The sequence below is a fragment of the Colobus angolensis genome, unplaced genomic scaffold (genome assembly GCF_000951035.1).
Source record: "Colobus angolensis palliatus isolate OR3802 unplaced genomic scaffold, Cang.pa_1.0 Scaffold26, whole genome shotgun sequence".
Classification (NCBI taxonomy): domain Eukaryota; kingdom Metazoa; phylum Chordata; class Mammalia; order Primates; family Cercopithecidae; genus Colobus; species Colobus angolensis.
Window position 1 is genome coordinate 7,530,994 of NW_012115821.1, and position 24,826 is coordinate 7,555,819.

The 24,826-nt window shown below is 38.5% G+C and overlaps 1 protein-coding gene and 1 long non-coding RNA gene across 3 annotated transcripts in view; one reads left to right on the forward strand and one right to left on the reverse strand.

Annotated features, from left to right (window-relative positions):
* ADAMTS9 (ADAM metallopeptidase with thrombospondin type 1 motif, 9) overlaps positions 1-24,826 on the forward strand; it is a 177,550-nt gene that overhangs the window by 78,198 nt on the left and 74,526 nt on the right. For both annotated transcript variants that reach the window (XM_011947181.1, XM_011947182.1), the window contains 6 exons: positions 3,567-3,686; positions 6,664-6,768; positions 6,906-7,073; positions 8,792-9,061; positions 14,018-14,179; positions 16,574-16,750. In XM_011947181.1, coding sequence (XP_011802571.1) covers positions 3,567-3,686; positions 6,664-6,768; positions 6,906-7,073; positions 8,792-9,061; positions 14,018-14,179; positions 16,574-16,750 — 1,002 coding nt within the window. The remainder of the gene's footprint in view (positions 1-3,566; positions 3,687-6,663; positions 6,769-6,905; positions 7,074-8,791; positions 9,062-14,017; positions 14,180-16,573; positions 16,751-24,826) is intronic.
* Positions 20,877-24,826, reverse strand: part of LOC105515376 — a 29,067-nt gene continuing 25,117 nt past the window's right edge. Inside the window, exon 3 of the long non-coding RNA XR_001002314.1 lies at positions 20,877-24,160. This is a non-coding gene — a long non-coding RNA (uncharacterized LOC105515376). The remainder of the gene's footprint in view (positions 24,161-24,826) is intronic.

Consider the following 24,826-nt stretch of genomic DNA (forward strand, 5'->3'; position numbering starts at 1 on the left):
ATCTCCTGACCTCGTGATCCGCCCGTCTCGGCCTCCCAAAGTGCTGGGATTACAGGCTTGAGCCACCGCGCCCGGCAACCATTTTAAATGTATAGTTCAGTAATATTCCTTTTCTCATTTTTTGATCTATTTGTTTTTCTTGTTGTTGAGTTGTAGATTCTAGATGGCAATTCCTTATCAGATATATGACTTGCAAGTATTGCTCCTATCCCCTGTGTTGCCTTTTTACTTTGTTGATAGTGTCCTTTAATGCACAAGGTTTTAAATTATGATGTAGTCCAATTTGTCTATTTTCTGTTGCCCTTGTTTGTGATGTCAAACAAAGAAGTCATTGCCGAATCCAATGTCATGAAGCCTTTCTGCCATTTTTTTTAAAAGAGTTTTTTAGTTTTAGCTCTTATGTTTAGGCCACTGATCCGTTCTGGGTTAATTATTGTATATAGACTGAGGCAAGATTCCAACATCATGCTTTTGCATGTAGGCATCCAGTTGTCTCAGCACCACTTGCTGAAGAGACTGTTTTCTCTCCATTGAGTGGGCTTGGCACTCTTGTTGAAAGTCACTTGGCCATACATATATGGGTGTATTTCTGGACTTTGAATTTTATGTCAGTAGTCTATACATCTATTCTTATGCCAGTAGACTGTTTTGATCACTATAGTACATTTTGAAATTGTGAAGTATGACTCCTCCAGCTTTGTTCTTTTTCAATATCGTTTTGGCTGTTTGGGGTCTCTTGTCATTCCGTCTGAATTTGAGAATCCGCTTTTTCATTTCTGCAAAAACGTTATTAGGATTTTGATTGGAATTTCACTGAATCTGTGGATTAATTTGGGGAATATTGTCACCTTAGCAATATTAAATCTTTTAATCCATAGACATGTAATATCTTTTTATTTATTTAGGTCTTCTTTAATTTCTTGAGGAAAGTTGTATAGTTTTTAGCATAGAAAGCCTTTTACCTCCTTGTTGAAACTTGTTCCTAGGTATTTCATTCTTTTGGATGTTGCTGTAAATGGAATTTATTTTTTTATTTCCCTTTGGGATTGTTCAGTGCTGATGTATAGAAACACAATGGGCTTTTGTTTATCTTGTATCCTTCAATGTTGCCAAATTTGTTTATTGGCTCTAGTAATAGTTTTAATGGATTCTTGGGATTCCAATGTACAGTATGATGACATCTGCAAATAAAATTAGTTGTACTTCTTCCTTCCCACTTTCTTTGCATGTCTTTTATTAATATTTCTTTTTCTTTCCTAATTTGTCTGGCTAGAACTTCCAGTACAATGATGAACAGCAGTGGTGAAAGTGGGCATCCTTGTCACGTTTCTGATCTTGTGAAGGAAAGTTTTTACTCTCCTGCTATTGAGTATGGTGTTAGCTGTGGGTTTTTTTTTCCTAAGTGCCCTTTATGATGTTGAATAAGTTCCCTTTTATTGCTAGTGTTCTGAATGTTTTCATCATGAAAAGATGTTGAATTTTGTCAAATGCTTTTCTTTAATTGAGATAATCATGTTTTCTTCCCATTGTTCTATTAATGTAATGTATTGCATTGATTGACTTTCTTATGTTGGGCCAACCTTATGTTCCTGGACTAAATCCCACTTGGCCATGATGTATTACCCTTTAAGTATGCTTTTGGATTCAATTTGTTAGTACTTTGTTGAGGATTTTTACATCTCTATAAGCAATATTAGTCTGGTGTGTGTGTGTGTATGTGTGTGTGTGTGTGTGTGTGTGTTGTCTTTGGCTTTGGTGTTAGGGTAATACTGGTCTCATGGAATAAGTTAGGATGTGTTCTCCTATTCTTTGACTTTTTTTTTTTTTCCTAGAAGCATTTGAAAGGGATTGGTATTAATGTTTATTTAAATGTTTGGTAAAATTCATGAGTGAACTGGTGAAAACTATTCTTTTTGAGGAAGCCTTTGATTAATGATTCAGTCATTTTACTTCTTATACATCTGTTAATATTTTTTATCTCTTCTTGAGTCAGTTTTTGTGATTTGTCTGTTTCTAGGCAATTTGCATAAGTTTGCATGTTTTATCTAGATTCTCCAATATATTGGCATGCAGTTGTTCATAGTACTCTATTATAACCTTTTTTATTGCTGTAAGGTCAGTAGACATGTTCTCTCCTTCATTTCTGATATTTAGTAATTGGAGCCTTTTCTATTTTTCTTAGTCATTCTAGCTAAAGGTTTATCAATTTTGTTGATCTTTTCAAAAAATCAATTTCTGGTTCTGTTGAATTTTTTCTATTGTTATTCTACTCTCTATTTTATTTATCTCCATTCTAATCTTTATTATTTCTTTCCTTTTCTTGTTTTTTTTTTGTTTGTTTGTTTGTTTTAGTTTGCTCTTATTTTTCTAGTTCCTTAGGAAGTAAAGTTAGGTTGTGGATTTGAGATCTTTCTTCATTTATTTTTTTTCTTTATTAGTGTAGGTATTTGCAGCTATAGATGTCCTGTGAACATTGCTTTCATTGCATCTCGTAAATTTTCTTATATTCTGCTTTCATTTTAATTTATCTCAAAAGTATTTTCTAATATCCCTTATGATTTCTGTTTTGACCTATTGGTTAAGAGTATGTAGTTCAGTTTTCACATATTTGTGAAATTTCTAGTTTTTCTTCTGTTACTGATTTCTTGCCTCATTCCGCTGTGGTTGTGGGAGCTCATTCTTTTAAAGCATACTGAGACTTGTTTTGCAGTCTAACATATGGTCCCTCTTAAAAAAAAGATCCCTGTACATTTGAGAGGAATATGTAGTGTGGTAGGTGGGTAATCAGAAACGCCATGACACTTTCTCCCCAAAATTGAGTGGTTTCTTTTTTTTATTAAGCATTCACCTAGTTTCTGTAAGGTTTTATTTAAATTCCAGAGTTCCAAAAAGTTGGTTCCAATTTTTGCTAGCTTAACAGTTGCTTCAGTGGAGGGACCAATTCTTGGAGCTCCCTAGTCTGCCATTTATGTGGTATCACTCCCTCTACTTGTTTTTAGACTGCTTTTTATAATCTAACAATTTGCCTTTTAGTGGTTACATTATTTTCCTAATTACCTGTATGCTGTGATATTCAACTTTTTGTTGTTGCATACTTTGGTGGTGTCCAGTTTTTTGTCTCTTATAAATAATATTGCAAAGGCCATTCTGTGTAAAAATATTGATGCAAACTCCAGTTATTTCTTCAGGATAATTTCCTAGGAGTCAAATAAAGTCACAGAGCTCTATTAAGTACCTATTTTAGCCACAGCACTCTGCTATGTAGTGTGAAAGATGTAAGAATGATGGAGATGCAGTCTGCTCCTTCTAGGAGTTCACAGTTAATGAGTTGAACTCCTATAAATATAATTTCAATGGGAGGCAAAAATAATTCCAAGGGTCATCATAATAATGAATCAGTATAATTTGTACAGAGCAGGATTGCCTACTTCGACCTAATTTATTTGAGTGCCCGCCCTCTGGCCTACCATGATGGAAATATTTCTCTCTTGTAGAATATTATGGGGAAAGTAAGGGAAAGAGAAGATTTACTGAATTGTATATACCTTTTGTTCTCCTTCCTCCAGTGCAGTGTCACTTGTGGACAGGGATACCAGCTAAGAGCAGTGAAATGCATCATTGGGACTTATATGTCAGTGGTAGATGACAATGACTGTAATGCAGCAACTAGACCAACTGATACCCAGGTAAGTTTCCTTTGTCCAACTCAGTTATTGGCCTTGGGGACCAAGATACCAAACTGCCCAGCTATTCAGACAAAATTGAAACCCTTTCATAGGTACATATGTCGGTAGAGCAACCAGTAGATTAACTTGTCCAGATTTACCTATATGTTACATTTATAATCAGATATCTTGATGTGTCAGTTTTGTTCTTCTCTAGTTATTTGAAGTAAATGTAGGTTTGCTTTTAATTCTTATTGGATGATGAATGTTGGGTTTTGGGCTCATTTTCTTAAACTCGTATTTCTGAAATGATTTCAGTGTAGTATTCAGTAACTAGTGTCACATGTTCGGGCAGTGATTTGCTGGAGCTAACTTGTACCAACTCACAAGAGCCAATTGATAAATTTTGTAGGAGTTTTGCAAACTGATTTTTAGGTGTAACCATTACTAAAAACTGGAAATATAAACCTATAATTAAATATGTGGTATTAAAAACAAAGTTTACAAACACTCAGAACGTATACGACGTATGTATGTGTTTGTATGGTGGATGTGCTATGTAAGGGTGGACTACCACGTATCTCTCCCCAGCTCTGTGTTCATTGACATCAAGTTCATAGCTTGAAATTGGCCGTGATGAGAGTATTTGCACCACAAGAATCAGCAAGTGCTGCAATTCAGGGCTTAATTTATTATTTAGTTGATTGGTTAGACTTAAGAAAGTAGTGGAGAAGATGTTAATGATGCAGATTAAATGTAAAAGAGTCTTGTGTCTGTAGCAGTTACATTGTGAATAGAACAAAATGATGTGGAAATATTCTTCTAATATCTGAAAAGTATCTGATTCAGCAAAGACATCTTCCACATCATTGGTCAGTGAGTCAAGTTCTGGCCATACATCTTCATCATTCCACTTTCATCCTACCCTTAAACATAAAGAAAATATCAACTAACATTCATGCCTGAACTATACTCATTTGGCAGTTACAAATATAGGTGGGCAACAGGTTCAAAAGTTCAGCAAAAATCAACAAATGTATTCTGTGAGAATCAATTGATTGTATGGAATTTAAAATAAATAATTGTATATTTTATTATTATTTTAAAATTGCTATACATCCTTTATATCAGTAAAATTTACAATAAATAAGCATATATATACATATGTATGTGTATGTACATCCACATAATATGTGTGTGTTTGTGTACACACAATGTCTATAAACACACACACATACACATCTTTTTTTCTCAAGAAGCTGGTGGATAACCACTCACTAGCATACTATTCTATACAGGCCTTGATTTTGGCCTCATGTATGTAAAGAGAATATATAAAGAAAACACTTGGGTTTGCATAGCAGCTTTGCTAATTGCTGAAGATGGCATTTGAACCCAGGCTATTCCAAGAACTCACTCTCTGAGTGAAGCCCCATGTGGCTGATGTACTGTCTCCATCCTGAACACCCACAATCTGCTGCCTTTCAGAGTGGGTTGTTGATGGAAAAAGAGTGTTAAAAAAATAAATTAATATGACAGTGCTGTTCATGTTGTCATTATCTATCAATTAACCACCCAACACATGTGACTTATAATAAAAATATATTATTTTATTGAAATGTTCCAAACCACAGTATGATGAATGCCTGGAAAATGGTAGCTATGGCATCTAAAGCAATCATGAACTGAGCATCAGCAGCTTGCTTTCATATTCAAAATACATTTCCCTTTAAGTTATTCTAGTATATCCATTTGACTATGGGATGGCTCCCACCATTGCAGTATGTAGATAATTTCTTCACTTTGCAAAAAGTTCCCTGTGCCTTTCTTTGGACCAAAAACAGAGGAATAGGCAAAGTCTGGAGCCAAATAACAAAATTTCGCATTCCACACGTAGATTTTCTAAGGCAAAGATGTCTCAGTCATATTTGACACCAAGCCCCAGCACTTTTGCACTGTGCCTCAGTACTTTTTCACTGTGCACAGCACACTTAGGCATTTGAGGAATATGTATTAAATCACAGGGTAGTTGCTAACCACTGAGGCTGAAAGTGAATACGAGCAGGTGTACTTTTGTTCCCGTTTGCGTATCTTGGAATATTACCTGTACACAGATCACCTTAGTTCATAACAAGGACTTCATCTGAATGATTGAGGGGTGTTATATGAATTCCAGGTATTGGCCAATTGAATACACCTTTTATATCTACATTTGACATTCTGGGATTCTGATGTTATCTTTAGGCAAACTGGAAAAGCAAGTTCATGATTAGTAAATTCTGATTAAGAAATTAATTGAAATGTGAGAACATCATTTGGCCTTCAGAATTGTAAAACGTTAACAACTAATGATTTTAAAATGATAGCCAGGCCGGGCGTGGTGGCTCAAGCCTGTAATCCCAGCACTTTGGGAGGCCGAGACTGGCAGATCACGAAGTCAGGAGATTGAGACCATCCTGGCTAACCCGGTGAAACCCCGTCTCTACTAAAAATTACAAAAAACTAGCCGGGCGAGGTGGTGGGCACCTGTAGTCCCAGCTACTCAGGAGGCTGAGGCAGGAGAATGGCGTAAACCCGGGAGGCCGGGCTTGCAGTGAGCTGAGATCCAGCCACTGCACTCCAGCCTGGGAGACAGAGAGAGACTCTGTCTCAAAAAAAAAAAAAAAAAAAAAAAAATTATAGCCTGCTATGTCATGACTTACATGTCCTTTTACAATATTTTTCTCTTTTTACACAAATGGATGAATAAATATGGCTTTAACAATCATCTCACTGACTCCTGCCCTTTATTAAGGCACCCACAAAGGGACTAAGATTATATCTCATTTTGCAATTGAAGACATTGGAACTGAGAGATGACATGTGACTTGCCCAGATTTACACAAAAATCTGAAGTCTTAGAATTCTTAGCCTTTACATTTTTATCCACCGTGACCATTAACTTGAAAGTGCATTGACTTGAAAGTGACTTTGATTTTTTTTCCCCTATCACATCTAGGACTGTGAATTACCATCTTGTCATCCTCCCCCAGCTGCCCCGGAAACGAGAAGAAGCACATACAGTGCACCAAGAACCCAATGGCGATTTGGGTCTTGGACCCCAGTAAGAAATAGACTGGGAGAAATGGGGAGGGCAGGATGGGGGCTAATGTTCTCTGGCATGACTATAGAAAGTGGACTACTGTCCAGTAAGCAGCCATTCCAAGTAACATAACTGCATGATTTTACTCCAACACCCAGTGCTCAGCCACTTGTGGGAAAGGTACCCGGATGAGATACGTCAGCTGCCGAGATGAGAATGGCTCTGTGGCTGACGAGAGTGCCTGTGCTACCCTGCCTAGACCAGTGGCAAAGGAAGAATGTTCTGTGACACCCTGTGGGCAATGGAAGGCCTTGGACTGGAGCTCTGTAAGCCAATGGATTATTTGTAATCGGGGGAATGGGGGGAACACTGAGAGGTATGAGGAGTCAGCGAAGGGGGCCGCCACTTGGAAATGTCAATGGGTAATATGTCAGAGCTGGATTTGTTTTATGATTTAAATTGTTCTGCTCCACTTATGTGTTGTTGGCCAAGTGTGCAAGGATTCTTAGCTAAGTGTTTAAGGAAGGCACATTTTCAAAAAATGGATAAATCAGTTTATAGTCTCCTTGAGTGCCTGTCCTGTTGGGTTGATCAGAAGTCTCAGTCTTCACTGAGCCATATTAGTATGCAGTAGGTTTGTAGAGGACCAAAAATGTCAAGAGAGTGAAGGGAGAGGCTCTTACTCTGAGTCTGGATTCCTCCTACATCCTGTGGTCCCTAGAAGTCAAGAGGCTGTTGGTTTCCCCTGCCAAGAATGGGAAGTGGGAATCCTCATCCAGTGCTGTGAACCTGCCTGCTGTACGCCAAGCACCACCTGTGGGTTTTTATAAAAGTAGAACTTTTATCTTTAGGCAGCTTCTGTTTTCTGCCCTGCAAAAAGCCCAGGGTTCAGGAAATAGATTAGGATAGGTGAGGAGAGGTCATAGGGAGAATGGAGATTAATATCTCAATAAATATCAATATGGAGAGAGAAATTTGAGAGGTGCAATAAAATAGAGCTGTGTAAAAACCCAGAACTTGGCATTTACTTGTTGCATGGCCTTGAGCAATCTGGTTTAAGTCCATGAGTCTCAGTTTGCTCTGCTCTTAAAGAAGACAGAAAAGAATACTACTTTACAGGGCTGTTGTGAGGATTATTTGAGATTATGTATGTTAAATGCTTAACAGAAAGTACTACTCAATAAATAGTAGATAATCTTACTACTCTCACATCTTGAGCTTCCAAACACTGATCCATGCGTCCATCCATCCATTTGTCCATCCATCTGTCAGTTCATCTTCTCTAAGATCCATCTGCCTACTCACCAGATATTGGTGAAAGCTTGCTAGAGAAAGAGCAGTGAAGAATGAATAATAAAGCCTCTACCTTCATGGAGATTATTCCAATGGATGATCCAGTCAATGAACAAATAAGGAAGTATTTAATGTAGCAACAGGTACTGATAAGTCCTAGAAAGAAGTCAAGACAAGAAACGGAATAGAGAATGATGGGATGTGTTTTTAGAGAGGGTGGTCAAAAAAGGCCTGACATTGAGCAGGACCTGAGTGAAGTGAGGGAATGACCCACATGGGTATCTAAGTGGTATGGCAAAAGGTGCAGTAGGTATGAAGTCCCTCAGATGGAAGTGTTCTTGGCTTGTTCAAGAAGCATCAGTAAGGCCAGCATAGCTGGAGTGCAGTGAGTGGCGAATGGTAGATGGGTCAAAGAGGTAGTCAGTGGCCACATAATAAAGGGTCTAGTAGATCAATGTAAGAATTTTGGATATTATTCAGATGAATTGGAAAATCACTGGAAGGAAGGAAGGATAGGATTTGACTTTTGTTGTAAAGGGTTATATTTTGTGATTTTGAATACTGAGCCCACAGATTTCTCACTGAAATGTATATAGGATGGGAAAAAAAGAGAGGAGACAAGGGTGATTCCAAAGTTTTTGGCCTAAGCAATTTGGGAAAGTGGTGGGCCATTTACAGAAATGCACATTCAGGAATTGTCAACCCCTCCACCAAATGACTGACCCTTTCTGTTTCTGAACATTCAACCTAGTGCTCTGTGACCTGTGGGCAAGGTAGGGCAACCCGGCAAGTGGTGTGTGTCAACTACAGTGACCACGTGATCAATCGGAGTGAGTGCGACCAGGATTACATCCCAGAAACCGACCAGGACTGTTCCATGTCACCATGCCCTCAAAGGACCCCAGACAGTGGCTTAGCTCAGCACCCCTTCCAAAATGAGGACTATCGTCCCCGGAGCGCCAGCCCTAGCCGCACCCACGTACTCGGTGGAAACCAGTGGAGAACTGGCCCCTGGGGAGCAGTGAGTATTCCCTGAAGTCTTTCCTTAGTTTGCTTGCTTCTCTTTCACTTGAGGTTGGTTTGGGGGAAAAGAGACTAGAAACACCTTTAGAGCATATTTTTTTCTTTACAAGGGATTGACATTGTGCATTTTCATTTGCTTTGAGTAACTTGTAATGGGTTAATTACAGCCCTTGATGATACTGATACTGCCTGCATGCACCTATAAGCTGCCTCGATTGAGTGGAGAAAGAGGATATCGTGGCTAGGTGATATGATCACATGACCTCCTGGAAGGTACCAAGAATACCATCATGATTCATCCTGGAGGCCACAGGCAGCTCATACCTGTAGGGGAGTTGAGAAGACAGAGAAACTCTTCTGAAAGGGAATTCTTAATGAAAGCCACTTTCCTTTCTACTATTTTCCAGAAGGGTGCAGTCTCAAAGTGGCATGGTTGCTGTGTAATTTGTAGTAGTAGGTCATTGTCCTGGGTTAAGGGGAAATACTAGTCTAGGTAAGATTTGTGCTTAGGAGAAAAGTCCCCCAACCTAAAGGTTACCAGCACAATCCCTGAGGGAAGATGCCTTGGTTTGGCTTTTAAATTTGGGGAAGTTCTACAGTTCCCTTCTCCTCTTTGAGCCTCACTTTTCTTATCTGTAAAATGAGGATAACAATAATTCCTGCTTTCTTGGGTTGCTGTAAGAATTAAATGAGATGCTGCAAATAAAGTGCTTTGTGCCCTGCCTGCCACAGAGTGAGAACTTAATACATGTTGACAAGTTGTCTTTATTACTATCATTATCATTGTCCTTCAAATTAGGAAGGCCTTGACAGAGATCTGATATCAAAAGAAAAGTATGCTTTGGAATGTTTTAAACTTTTTGCTAAATAAAAAAAAATATATGCTGTGCAATACCAGACATGTTAAATGGAACTGCAGGAGCGGGGCGGGGATTTAAGGGATCCTGGATAGGGACATAGTTAGGTGTTTACTAATTATTCAGGGGTCTTCTTTTTAATTGTTTACTATTAGTTTCCTTCTAGTACTGCTAATTCTGTTTAATTGTTTCTGGGCTAAAAAGAATTAGAAGGAAGCTGTCTATTTCCCACCACGGTTATGTTTCAGTAAATTAGATGTACTTTCTGATGAATACTAATTAGCCACTGAGCATTTGTGCACCCACTGTCTGTGCTGGTTGTGTGCAGAACAGCTGCCAAGTTGCCCAAGACCCTCGCTATCCCATCCCCCTCTCTTGCTTTCCACTGTTGGGCTTCCTTTGCCCTAGATTAGAGGAGATTTCAGTTCAGAGAAAGTAAAAGGTGATCCAGGGAAGTAATCACTGAGTGTCTCATGGTTTTTCCTTGTTGACATAATTCGAAACTCACACATGTGTAGTCTAATGATAGCGCTAGGATTTAAAGAAAGCTTTTTAGTGCTATACTTATTTAGGACTACATTTGGGGATGATGCATTCCCTTAAGATTGAATGATTCTGCCCTTGGGCAGAGCTCCCAATTAGGGAGGATTAGGTAAGCTTTTTGTGGCGATGGGTAATACCATTCTTTTCCTCATTGTGCCTGTTTTTTGTTTGGATATTTTTTTCTCCTAAGTTAAGTGAGGCTGAAGCTGGACAATGTGATTTTTAAGCCCTAGCTTGACGTGTCTGACCTAGTCCCAGGAAGATGAAGGATGTACGTCATCTTTGCACTGCATTGCATGGTACACAAACTGTACATGGTCTTCCTGCCTTCCATGGCAGAAAAGGCAGCAAAGTGTTACAAACACTGGAGAATGGGAATCAAGTTTTTCAGTGGTTTCTGGAGTAAGAACTTCATTTTATGATAGATTTCTGTATACACTTGAGCAAGGTGTGTTACCAATTAGGAGTTTTGCAAACAAAAGAAAAGAAACTGACTCTTTCAAGTGAAAGAAAAACAAACAATGCTGTTCATTTAGCCCGAGTAAGGACAGGGACCAGAGCATCTTCAGGGCTGTATCTCAGGGGCTGGCAAGTTTTGTCTGCAGAGGGCCAGATAGTAAATCTTTTCAGCTGTGTGAACCATACAGCCTCTGTCACAGCTAATCAGCTGTGTGTTGCAGCACAAAAGCAGGCATAGACGATATGTAAATAAGTGGGCATGGCCCTGTTCCAGTAAAACCTTATTTCTAAAAACAGGTGGCAGCACACATTTGGTCTTTGGGCTGTGGCTTGCCAAACCTTGATCTAGATAGAAGAGTAACTAAGGGATAATTTCTTTAGAGAGTTTCTGTCTTAATGAATCCCTTTTAAGCCCATGCCACTCTTGAGTTATTCTGCTGAGGATTCAAATTCCCAGGAAAGTCCAGTTGTCCACCTCTGACCACAATAGGGCGGAGTGTCTTAATTGATAGACCAAGATGGCATCTGCTGTGGGGAGGAATGTTTTCTTAAAGGAAATTGGGCTGCCAGATGTAAGGAAAAGGATGTTGATTTGAGCAGGTAGAACAAAACAAATGTCTATCACCCTTTGCTTCTCTAAAGGCCATTCTCCTTTATTTTGTCCATTGTGGATGACAAATTTCAAGTGCGTTTCACTAATAGATACAAAGTTTGTTCAAAAAAATGTTTACCTAAGAAAATGTTGTCATTTAAAGAGGACGGGGACTTTGTTAACCAAAGTCCAGACTGAAAGTCTGCAACATGGAGGAATGGAACTAAGAATCCCTGTTAATCAAATAATGGCAAAATTAGACCTGGAGAAAGGTTATATACAATACTTCATCTGTCTGTGGGAGTATAAAGACCCAAGCAGGCTCAGCGTTCAGACAGCTCAAGAATGTGCAGTGCAACTGCTTGACCCAAGCTGAGAGCTGTCACCAGCACTTTAGTTGGATTCTCAGTAGGAAGTATCCAGTTGCTCCCTGGGTGGCCGGTGCATTGGTTGGCCGTGGATCAGGTGTTCATCCTTATACCCATCAGCTGTATTGGAGAGAGAATACCATGGAGTTCCTAGAGCCGTTCCTTCCAGAATCTTTAACTGGACCAGGTAGTATATCCTGTGACCAGCACTATGGGACATAATAGGGACACAAGTTAAAACATTGAGCCTTTCCTCAAGGAGCCTGACATTTTACTGGGGCAATAAAGCTGACAGGTGACATAATAAAGAAATGATACAAGATTATATTATCAAGGAGAAAACCCAAGGACCAAGATATAGATTACAAATCTATTTATACCATGCAAGGCCCTTCCTAACATTTTAAATTCTGGTCCCCAAACAAAGCTAATTAAAATAATAGTTCTCTGTTTTTTATTATGTACTAAGCTGTTTAAAAGTAGGAAGGTAGGAAGTAAGGCCAAGCATGGTGGCTCACTCCTGTAATCCCAGCATTTTGGGAAGTTAAGACAGGAGGATTGCTTAAGGCCAGGAGTTCGAGACCAGTTGGGGCAACATAGTGAGACCTTGTTTCTACGAAAAATTTAAAAATTTTAACCAGGTGTGGTAGTGTGCACTGATGGTCTCCAGCTATGCGGGAGATGAGGTGGGAAGATTGCTTGAGCTGAGAGGTGGAGGCCATAGTAAGCTGTGATCATACCACTGTGTTCCAACCTGGATGACAGAGCAAAACTCCAACAAAAAAAAAAAAAAAAAAAAAAAAGTAGGAAATGAATATTTTGAGATTTAGAGTAAGTATACCAGAATCCTCAAAGAATAAAGGTAACATTTTTATAACCTGAAAAATACCTAAATATTTTCTCAAGAGGAACTAATAAATCTATTATCTGGCTCTAAATTTAAAAATTAAACCCAATATAAAATGAAAGTGTAGGTACTGATTTTAAAACACTTATAATTTGACCATCATGGGCAGGGAAATTAACAGTGGTCCAGTTCAGTAAACAACAAAATGTATTCACATCTTGATACGGAAGAAGTTGACCAGCAAGAAGCAATGTTTGATCGAGCCTATTTTGAAATAACACTGATGTGAGCTACAATTTGCTGGAAAACAAAAATCAGCCTTCAGAACCTGGAAGTAACAACATGCTTGCAAATGCAGTCTGAGTCTTGATAAATCGTGAGAAATACATTGCTTTGAGGACCAGATGGTTATTTTATAGGCAAACTGATTTTACAAGGGTCAGAGTAAAGGACACTAGCAAACATTTTGGGTTTAAAAAGATAAGGAAATTATGGAAAGAAGAAAAAACTTCAGGTGTAAATAAATAAGTAAGCTCTGAGAAGCTCATGTGGGAAATGAAATGATATACACACAACACCATAACAAACCATGAAAGAGAGGGTGTTTTAGGCTGAAAGTGCGGCCAAAGAGAGGTTTGTCATGATGAAATTCAGTTAAGTTCATTGGGGAAGTAAAATATAAATAAAACAAGTCTTGCTAACATTAGCCACTGAGGTTCAGGCTGTTGTAAACAGAGAGAAAGGAACATTTCTCTCTAGGAAGTGATGTCTAAATGACATTCCATGATGTGTTCCTGGAGCAATTGAATGAGTTCATACAGAAGCTTAATTTCAACAACTGGCAATTCATTAAGCATGTAATTTGACCTCTGTGTTGAAAGGGAAATCAAATATTGGTTCTAAATAGGCACTTAGAGTTTTGAAAAGAATTTTCAAATCAACTGTGGTGTCCATCGACACCTCTGTGCCTCTTAGAGATGCAGAGGGGAAAAAGGCAGTAAGTGGCCTGCTTTGGAAGTCACATTAGGCATTTATGGAACCCCCGTGGAGGGCCTGAGGCATGCCAGAAGAGAAGACACATTCCTGCCCTCCAGGTGTGTCTATAGCATATGTACATGAAACAACCCCACAATGGGGAAGTTCTCAGGTTTTCCTGATTGCTTTTTGTCCTTCGTGGATGACTTGAAAATGCTTTTCAGCACGTTTGTCTTAACCTTTCAACCAGCTGCTTTTGTGTCCCTAAGATGGAGACAGAGGTGAGAATTAACTCGTCAACTGATGTGTTTAGTGTTCCAGTACCTGTGCTGGCGGATCCCAGCGGCGTGTTGTTGTGTGTCAGGATGAAAATGGATACACCGCAAATGACTGCGTGGAGAGAATAAAACCTGATGAGCAAAGAGCTTGTGAATCCGGCCCTTGTCCTCAGTGGGCTTATGGCAACTGGGGAGAGGTGAGAGTGAACTATCTATCTATAAACACAGAGGAATTGTGTTAACCAAACTGTATTTATCATTCAGATTTTATTTTAAGAAAGAAGAACTAGCTCTAGTAGAAGCTTCCGGAGTGGGGATTAACTAGGAAACCTGTCTTCTTAAATTCTGGACTATTTTTAAGTGTTCCTATTACCACTGAGAGTTTGGGTACACAGGTGAGCAAAATTAGAAGAGAATACAGATAAATACTGGTTTAAGTTGTTTGTTCACCTCTGATGAATAAAAAGTAGATGTTTTTAAAGTGATTGAAAATATGGGTTAAACTGGTCCATGAAAGTCTTGCCCTCTTTCTTCTTCATAGTTTTGGGGTGTTTGTGTTATGCCCTATTCCCATGGCATAATGTCTCCCAACCTTCCAAGTCTCTAATGAAGCCAGATTGAATAGGTGTTATAATTCTCATGAAAGAAGATGTGTTTTTATTGCGGAAGTGAGTAGTTAGCTGTGTATTCTCAAATATGGAATTCTTTAGCTACTACCTTTTCAGAGTTGCCTGTGACGACTGATAAGGGGCAATTTAGTACTGGAAGCTGAGGAAACCATGTCCTGTTCCCAGCTCTGGCTCTTAAAAGTTTTGTGACCTTGGCAAATAATGTAGTATCTTTGCTAAATATTTATATCCTCATCTGTGAATAAGAATAATAATAGCACCAACCTCTTAGTATTTATGACCGTTATATGAGGTAGCATCTGTCAAATGCCTAGCACATAGCCTTTAATCAACTGTTACTATAATGTAATAATAATTAATGTTAAGAATAATTATTAATAATACTGTGATTAAGTGGGGGTTTGAGCCCATATTATACATGGGGCCTAGATGCTTATTGCTTTGTGTTTAATTAACTAAGAATACATCTCTCTATTCTTGAATCCACAGGGAGAGCACATATTTAAAGTTTGTTGAGTTGTTCTGTCTTGACTGTAACATTTATCAAATAAAAAATGAGAAATAACACTTGGGAGGTGCCAGTGCCACGAGGGGGAAAAAGACAAACGAGATCGATGGGCATGTTAGTCCACACGCTTGGCTAAATGAAATCACGTGTCCACAGTTCATGGTTTCAGCCACATAACCTAGTAGTCATAGGCAGTCATAACGGGATTATTATTGACTTTCATTGACAGTTATGTCATTCTGGAGAGCTTTATTGAAGGGAAAGAAAAGGGAATGAGGCTTTGTGACTCATGTATTATGGATTTCCCAAAACCTCCTCGAAAAGTTATGTCCTGTGGGGCCTGTGATTAAGCTTCTGTAATTGGATTCAAGCCAGGAGAGTACACGAACTTGCTGGGATGCTTTGCTGTCAGCACAGACCAGATCATTCCAAATTCTGTGGGAGATCTGGCCTTGACACAGCAGGGAAACCAAATGTCAGTGTTGCTGGATTTGAGTGCGGCAGCACTGTCCAAGAAACACAACGTGTTCCTGCCTCAGAAGTTTAGATCTAGCCAGGAGTCAGAACCTTATCCAGTGTTCCCACCACGCTGTTTATTCATCCAAGGGGAAAGTCATAGTTGTCCTCAGATTCAGAGATACAGTAAAATAGGTTAGCGTCATAAAGGGCTATGGAGACTGGAGTCAGAGAGGAGTCAAGGATTGGTGACAGCTTCTTAGAAGTTGCCAGAAAATAGAACCGGTTAAGTCACTATCTCCTTTGTTTGGTATTGGGTAGTTTTTGTTTTTTTTTTTTTGTTTTGGTTTGGTTTGGTATTTCTTAAAGAATCTTTGTTGGGAGGCCGAGGTGGGAGGAATCACGAGGTCAGGAGACCGAGACCATCCTGGCTAACACAGTGAAACCTTTTCTCTACTAAAAATACAAAAAATTTGCCAAGTGCGATGGCAGATGCTTGTAGTCCCAGCTACTTGGGAGGCTGAGACAGGAGAATCGCTTGAACCTGGGAGGCAGAGGTTGCAGTGAGCCGAGATCATGCCACTGCACTCCAGCCTGGGTAACAGCAAGACTACGTCTCAAAAAATAAATAAATAAATAAAAGAATCTTTGTTACTTGCTAACAGATTGGCCTTGATCGAATTAATTAGCCTCCCTTCACCTTATTTGCTTCGTATATAAGATGGGACAAATAATTATACTCCTTTTGATTGGATAATATATGCAAAAGCCCTCAGTGCAAGTGAAGAGAAAGCACTTAATAACTAATACCTGCCATTAGGGGAGGAGAGCCTTGGTCTGTTTTACGTATCTCTATTGTAATTCACCTTGGTTCCATCTGTCAGAGGCTTACCTTGCCCAATGCCATAGTTGAGTTTGGCTATGAAATTAGAGAGAAAGAAAATTTGTCATTGGCCTTTCAGACAAAATAACTTCAGCCTTCCTTTTCCTTCTTCCAGTGCACTAAGCTATGTGGTGGAGGCATAAGAACAAGACTAGTGGTCTGTCAGCGGTCCAACGGTGAACGGTTTCCAGATTTGAGCTGTGAAATTCTTGATAAACCTCCCGATCGTGAGCAGTGTAACACACATGCTTGTCCACACGACGCTGCATGGAGTACTGGCCCTTGGAGCTCGGTACGGCCCTAACTATTCATGTTTGTTAACCAAACTATCTAATTCCAAGGTATTCTGGGACACTCCTCTGCGGCAGATAATTGTCACACTTACAAGGGCATCCCGGAAACTCTGCTATAAATAGTCTCTTATTTTCTCCATATTGGCGCATAATAGAATTAACTTTTTATGATATTGCCAAAGTGACTTTACAGAATATGTGTACCTCATATAGGACCTGGTGCCAAGAAGTAGCTGCCTTTTCTTAGCCTAAATACACACACACACACACACACACACACACACTGATTTTAACAGACAACTCAATAGCACACATTCTTTCCTTTTCTAAGCTATAGTAGTTTTGACTTTTTGGGAAAGATACCTGCTTATTGAGGCCAAAGCAATTTTTTTTCAGTGACTGTAATTTGCCTGTGTGACTCAGGTACAGCTCTGAACATAATTTTTACAAAGGCTGTGCCCACAAAATAGATTAAAATCATTTTGGAAATGCAAAAGACCAAAAATGGAACAAGTGACCTGGTGCCTTTCAGGGTGTCAGAAATGTTCTCTCTCTTGCACAGAGACAGGAAGCCCATTTGGGACCATTTTTTGCTTTGGTCCTAGTCTTCCTTTGCTATCTGCTTAGCCAGCAGCTGACATGGTGAAACAGGTTTGCCACTGTAAATATGATGCAAACTTCAGGGGCAGCTCTTGGCAAACAGAAGGATCAGCTGTGTCAAAACTATACTTTGGCTGAGTTGTGCCCATAAGCTGTGGAGCTAGCTGTTAGGGCTGCTTCATGTAAATAGAGTAAAAATGGTCCTGTAAATACATTAATTGCACTGAAGCTGAATTAAGTATTATATTAAATCACATCCAGAATGTTTTTTACCCAATATGGTTCTGAGAAGTCTTAACCATCCTTGAAACCAGCTAAAGAGCAAATTAAGTGAAGTGACATGGTTAATACCTGTTGACATTTCTAAGAGTCAAGGGTTCCAGTGGCTGGGGTCATGTCTGCAGGTATAGCACTAACTATATAATCAACATACTTTGTATTAAGTAGAAATCTAGAAGAATTTGGAGCATTATCTCCACTGGTACTATTTAGCTGAACTGTAAGTATTTTCTTCCAGAACTTAAGACATGCCACTCTGAGTCAGAGAGCTCTGGTCTGTTGTTCCTCTAGTCAGTTCACTAGGAGCATTTTCCCTACAATAATGGCACCTTCCCCAAATGAACATTTCTGAAGATCAGAAATAACCTTAGAATGTCAGGAACATCTTCTGACATTCCCAACTTCCCTCATCTCCTATTATATATTATTTTTCATGAAATTCCCTCTTGAGCTCATTATATTTTCACCCAGTTCACTTGACCAACAGCAATACCAGTGCCAGAGTTATGTTTTAGAAAATCTACTAGCTCTACACAAAGTAGTAGCTCATTAATTTTGACCAAAAAAAAAAAAAATCTCTTAACCCTTAGGAAGAAACACACAAGCCTATTTATTGTATGTTCTTGTGGTTTGGTGAAACAAAGAAATCTGCATTTCCTTTCCCAGATTCAATTCCATTGATCATCTCAGTTCCATTGATTATTCTATATTTACCTCTCCAGGAAGAATTATTTGGGAAAGTGGGGAAAAACATAAGTCTTAGAGAATTATAAATTAATTTCCATGGTATTCTCTTCCTTAAACACTTTCTAAATACGCTAAATTTTTTTTACACAGGATCACTACCCTCTCCTGAAGATATTTTAAGAGCATAAATATTTAAATTTTAAAACATGAACTGCTAATTATTGTAACTGAAGACGTAGGTTTATTTCATGTAGTTGTTCTCCTTGGGCCTGCACACAGTTTTCTGAAACAGAGGAAGAAAGAGAGAGAAAGAAATTATAATACTCTAGTATGCACAGAAGCAAGTGCATGCATTTTTAAATTCATTTTGCTGCCTATATGATTTCAATGGTTTCTTTATAAAGTGATCATTATTCAAATATGTGTTTAAAAGCCTCTAGTCTAAGAGCAAGGCCACTTCTTCAAGGCTTTTAATGTGATTTTTAAAAATTAAATCAAAAGCATTTTCTTTAAATAGATATCTTCGTAATATATTACTTTTCCTAAATATACAAGTGAGAGGGCAGTCTTTCAGATTCTTACTGTAGAATTTTGATTTTGGTTGTAAGTTTATTTCTGTGGATGCTTTGGTTTAATATCTTAGTAATTCCAAATGTAAGCATACCTCAGTAATTGTGTTAATAGCCATAAAGCCACTTCCATGGTGCTTCATCATTGTAACTGACGGTGAAACTAACAACAACAAAAAGTATGTTGGAGGTGCTAACATGTTGCTTTCAACAGAAAGCAACCTAGATTTATTAGAGACCAAGGGTAGCAATTAGTCCTTCTGCCTGGTTGCTTTCTCTCTCCAAGTACTCCCATGCAGTAGACGATGTCAATAAGCAACTGCTGCTGTGTGAATTAGCCTTCTCCAAGGTCAAAATGAAGATAGCCTACTTCAACCCTTGTTACTAAAGAGCAGTATTTAGAAAAGAAACCCCAAATCACTATTAATATAGCTTCCAGCATCCCTAAAATGAAGCTTCTGTGAACCTAGGGTTTAAGTCCCCATCTTAGATCAGCCATTGGTTCTGGCTCAAGTCATTGTGGATTTAAGAATCATGATGGTGAGAAACATCCTCCAGAAATTCAACCTTTTCTATCCTTTTTAAAATGGGCCTTTGGACTCTTTTTTTTGGTAATGTTTGTTTTTGAAATAAGGTTCTTTTTTTTGAGATGGAGTCTTGCTCTGTTGCCCAGGCTGGAGTTCAGTGGTGTGATCTCGGCTCACTGCAACCTCCTCCTCCCAGGTTCAAGCGATTCTCATGCCTCAGCCTCCCAAGTAACCAGGATTATAGGTGCCCACCACCACACCTGGCTAATTTTTGTATTTTTAGTAGAGACGCGGTTTCGCCATGTTGGCCAGGCTCGTTTCAAAGTCCTGACTTCAGGTGGTCTGCTGCCTTGGCCTCACAAAGTTCTAAGATTACAGACATGAGCCACCATGCCCAGGTTCTTAAACTCACATGCCTTTCAGTCGATTCCTGCAGTCAGTCCCAGGAGGACATTAAGGAGACAATGCATGTGTCCTATGACTAGAGGAGTAAATTGGAAAGAGAGCTCTATACTATCAAACCACAGCAGAAAGTAGGCTAAAACTCTGGAGCATTCTAGAGAAAGCTAATTCATACAGACAATCACAGATTAAAAGTCCGCTAGGTGATACCATATATCCAAGATGGGTCTTTGGTGTTCCTTTGTGCATTGTCCTGTCAACCTGCTTGCTGATCACCGTGGAAACTGTGCTTCTCCTTAGGAGAAATTGCTTGTTTGGGGTTCTCATGACAAACCTAAAAATGTTCTCTGAGCCTTGCTTTAGGTACATTGGAATAATGCTTGTCGACCCAAATAATGAGAGTTTATGAGCTCACGAAGGAATTGTGCTTTTGTTTCTGCCTGGCTAACTTATGAATTTGTGTCTACCTCATTTTCGTATTAAAGTTTGCAGCTTCTGTAGGTAGGAAGAGAAAATGTTTGATACCAGTATTTTATAACCTCACTGCTTCTCTCCCTAGAAGAAATAAAGATTGTAAATATCACTACCATATTTTCTAAACACAGTTTTAAGCAGCCACACCTAGAATTTTCTGAATATTTTGAGCAGTACAGATTTCTATGTGTTATACAATAAAGCATATTTATTTTTTCATGTTATTTAATTTTATATACAATGTTTAAAAAATCAGTGTTTATCAGCAGACTGTAAAGGCAAGTAAGCTCTGTGGATTAGAAATGAATGTATATGTTTCTTTTGGTTTTAAAAAGATACATTTTAATTTTGTGAATTCCCTCCAACCTGTACAACCCCTCCCTCAAATCTGAGTAGCCAAGTATCTAGCTTTGTGTAATTAGACAGATTCAAGTATGTATTTTAAAGGGATACTTTAAAAACGTATTTCTGAGTTGGAAATGATGCTTAGATTTATAAACAAAAATATATGAGGCTTAATATTTTGTTGGGTATTTTTTCTTTTCTAATACTGTTGTCCTGAGTTATTGAGTCTCAACTATGAAATATGCATGCTCCATTTATTAAATTTGTAGATAATGATAAAATATAGCCAGAAGACAAAAAAAGGTGATTGGAAGAAATGGTTCTGAACACATAAGAGACAGCTAGGTACAGGACAAAACAAACCTAATGTGCATAAATTTGATTACACTTTATTCTGTGTGTTCATATAACTGTAAAAGGCTTACAGCATTTGTCAGTTTTGTTATTTGTTCACTGTAATACATTTCAGAAAGCATTTCTTATTAAAGGAAAATAAAATACTACAGCAACTACCTTGGAAGTTTCAAGAGAGCCTACCCTTTTCAAAAAAATCTAAATCATAGAAATGACCCAGAGGCCTATTGATACCTCATCCTCCTCCTGAGCCTCCTTTTTGCAGTATAGGTTATTATGGTATTCATGGGTGAAAGGACCAAGGTAAGGAGGGTCCCTATATGAGTTAGACTTTATTTTTAATAAGGTGAGAAATAAGAAAACTTCTCCAAAGGAAACAAAGATAACAATAGCTAACGTTTGCTGTGTGTTTACTGTGTAACAAGCTAAAGTAAGCAAATACACACCACATTAACCTGGTTTTAATCTATGAGGGAGGTGCTGTTAGGAACCCATTTGACTAGCAGATAATCTACTTCAGTGATAGGATCTCATTGGTAGGGTACTGACTATTAATCTTGTTTTGGCAGAAAGAAACAACCTGTGTTCAGAATGAACTTTTAGGCTCCTGTTTATATTCTGTAAAGGATATGCCTAAAACTCAAACTTCATTTAGCCTCAACATTATTTAACTAATTGTGACATTGCCCATTTGATTCCGGCAAAAGAAAATCCAAATTCATTCCTGTTATTGGTAAATTCCCATAACCAGCAATTACAAAAGCTTCAAACGACTGTTGTTTAGGGAATGGCAAAATATTCCTTTCTTTCATTTTACGGATGCATTTTTAGCCAGATTAGGAGGATGACATCAAGATTTTGACTATAAGGAATATCCCATTAAATGCATATGTATTTTTTATAAAATATGATATTTTTACTACAATGAAGACATGTTTAAACATATTGCTAGCATCTTTAAAAAACAAGAGCCACATTATTTGGCTGTATCAGTATGGAGTATAAAAAATAAGACAGTTTTTTGTGGAACAAAGTGTTATGACATATGAATTTACAAAGTTTACCTTTGTTCTGTGTAGCACTCATCTCTAATGTGTTCAGAACAATCAGAATACTTGCCTGCATCTATTTCACTGGAGACAAAACTTAGGCTTTTAATAATCTTTTTTCAGTATTTACAGAGATTATATGCCTATGAAAGGCTGATCCTGCCCTCTGATGCTATTTCGTGGTAGCTTGACAGATTCTATTTTCATGGATCTAAAAAGTCCATGGGTGGGGGGAGCAGGGTTAGGAGGGTTATTGGACTCTGAGGAGGAGTCCAGGTCCTCTCCCTCACTCCTGTTGTGGAGTTGCCCTTCTGGAATGGAAAGAAATAGAAACTTTGGAATGTGGAGTGGGAGGTAGAGGTTGAGTCCAAGCATAATTGGCTAGGAGGGAATCCTGGCGATTAGTGATAGCAGTTGAAGAAGATTTATTTTAATACCAGGGGTTGGGGGTTGGGGGAGGATAAAAAAAACTCTTGAGTCGTTTCTTTAAAAAAATAAAATAAAATAAAACAGTCATTCAACTTTCAACAAATACTTTCTAAGTGCCTACTGTAGGCCAGGGACTGTTCTAGGTGCTAAGGATACAGCAGTGAACAGGTTAGAGCTCTTCGTTCTAAGGGAGCAAGAGAAATTTTAGTATTAAATGAATACTAAACACATGTAATTAAAGAACTGATACTTTGGTTTTCCTGGCAGCTTCACCACCACCATAAAAATAAAACTACAACTTGTTATTAGGGTAGGTACCTTCCTGGATACTGATAACATTTATTCAGTAAGTATAAATTAGCAATTTTATCTTTGCTTTTAAATGTGCAACTAGCCAGTCATTTTAAGTGACAGACGCTGCCTGGCTGATGGCATGGAACTTTTAAAAACCTCCTATCAGAGAATATGCTTCCAATCACCATTCCATTAGAACCCAAATGTGAGTTCCGTGGTCTAAGAGCCAGGATGAGTGGAGAACCTAACCTTCAGCCTTCTCCCTACTGGGTTCTTGGCCTCCACACAAGGTGGAGAGTTGTGGTCTGAGGGTACTTTTTCCCTTTGTTATTTAATGAGTACTAATTAAAAGATGTAGAATGTGTGGATCTCCACACCATCTCCTTTGCTTGTTGCTGTTGTTTTCTCTAAAGCGGAATCATTGTCATGAATGTTTTTAATGATCATAACCTCTCTCTCTTTCCTGAAATTTATAAAATAGAAAATTGGCAGCCAAGGAAAGCATGTCCAGGGGTGGTATGGAAGATGACTCATGTAGGCTGAACCCAGAAATCCATCACTCTTAGCAAGATCTGCATCCCCTTTCTCCTATGAGAAAGAGCTTATGCCTTGGCCAAAAGAATCTAGTAGCTTTCCGCCACGATGTAAATGTTCTCTATTTTTGCCTTCCTTTATGGAAGCCACTAGCCACGTGTGGTTAAATACTGAGCACTTGAAACATGGTTAAGTGACAAGGAAACTGTATTTTTAATGTAATTTTAATTACTCTAAATAGCTACCTGTTGCTGGTGGCTACCATATTGGACAGGGCAACCTCAGGCAACAGGACATCTCTAACAATTAATAATAAACTAGCAAAGAAATCAATAAATTTATAAAAATAAATTGGGGAGAAAAACCCTATTCCACATGTAAGGGGTCCCCCCATAAGATGCCCATGTATCCAGTGATTAGCATTCTCTTGCCTTTCTTGTGTTTCATGCCTTTGTTTTGGAAAACTTCAGTGGGTGTTCCCTGACAGCTGGGCATTTGAAAATGCAGAGGACAGTGAAAAGACGGCCTCTCAGAACCAGGGGTCTTGAGAGTAGTAACTCCAGGGCTCATTGTAAAAGCAGCTGTTAAAACAAACTCTCCTCTTGTGCATCTCAGAGTTCAAGTTCATCGCGGCCATAAGTTCAGTTAAGGAGAAAGCATGTTTATGTGTTCAGTGGGTTGAAAGGGCAAGGCTTGATTGATGCTTTTTAGGAGAAGGCAAAAGTGGAAAACACCAGGTAGCCACCTTGTAGAAGCTTGAATTCCAAGAGATCATTCCCTCTTTGAAGGAAAAGTTTCAGGAAGGCAGCTTTTCATATTCATTGAACCCAGTAGGTGAAGGTTGAGCAGATTAGCTTTGCAGGGCTCTGTTTCAAAGACACATCAGAAGAAACCAAGTTGAGGCAATGTTTCTCCTCCATGACTGTAAATGTAGTCAATTAGTTTTGCAAAACTTAATGTCTACAGTGTTTAAAATAAACAAACAAACAACAACAAAAAAAACTCTTATTCATTCACATTTTTACTCTATACTGAGGGCCCCAAGAAATTTAAATTTATGCAACAACATTGACTGCAAATTGACTGATAATTATATCAGTTCTCTTTCACAGTGGCCATATAGAGTGTTTTCCCCACCTTTAGGGCAACATCCTGAATTAAACTATAATCTGACAGATGGTCTGTTTTTAGAAACACTGATTAATCTGTTATGCTCACTCTCAGGTTGTCTATGCACTAAAATGAGAAAGAGTTCAGATGATTCTCCCTAAGCCATTTTCTTCCGAAATATCTCAGAAAGTGAATGAATTGATAGCTTCAGTTATCCACAAAAGAGCAGATTTTTTTTCCCACTTAATTTTTTACACAATGTATTTCCTCCCATAATTATAGGGAGGACTGGTTTTTTTGTTTCTTTTTTGGTTTTTTTTTTTTTATTATAACAACCGCTTATATTTTGGAACATTTACTTTGTGCTTGGAATTATGCGAAACAATTCACCCACATTTGTCTAACTTAATCCTCTCTACTTG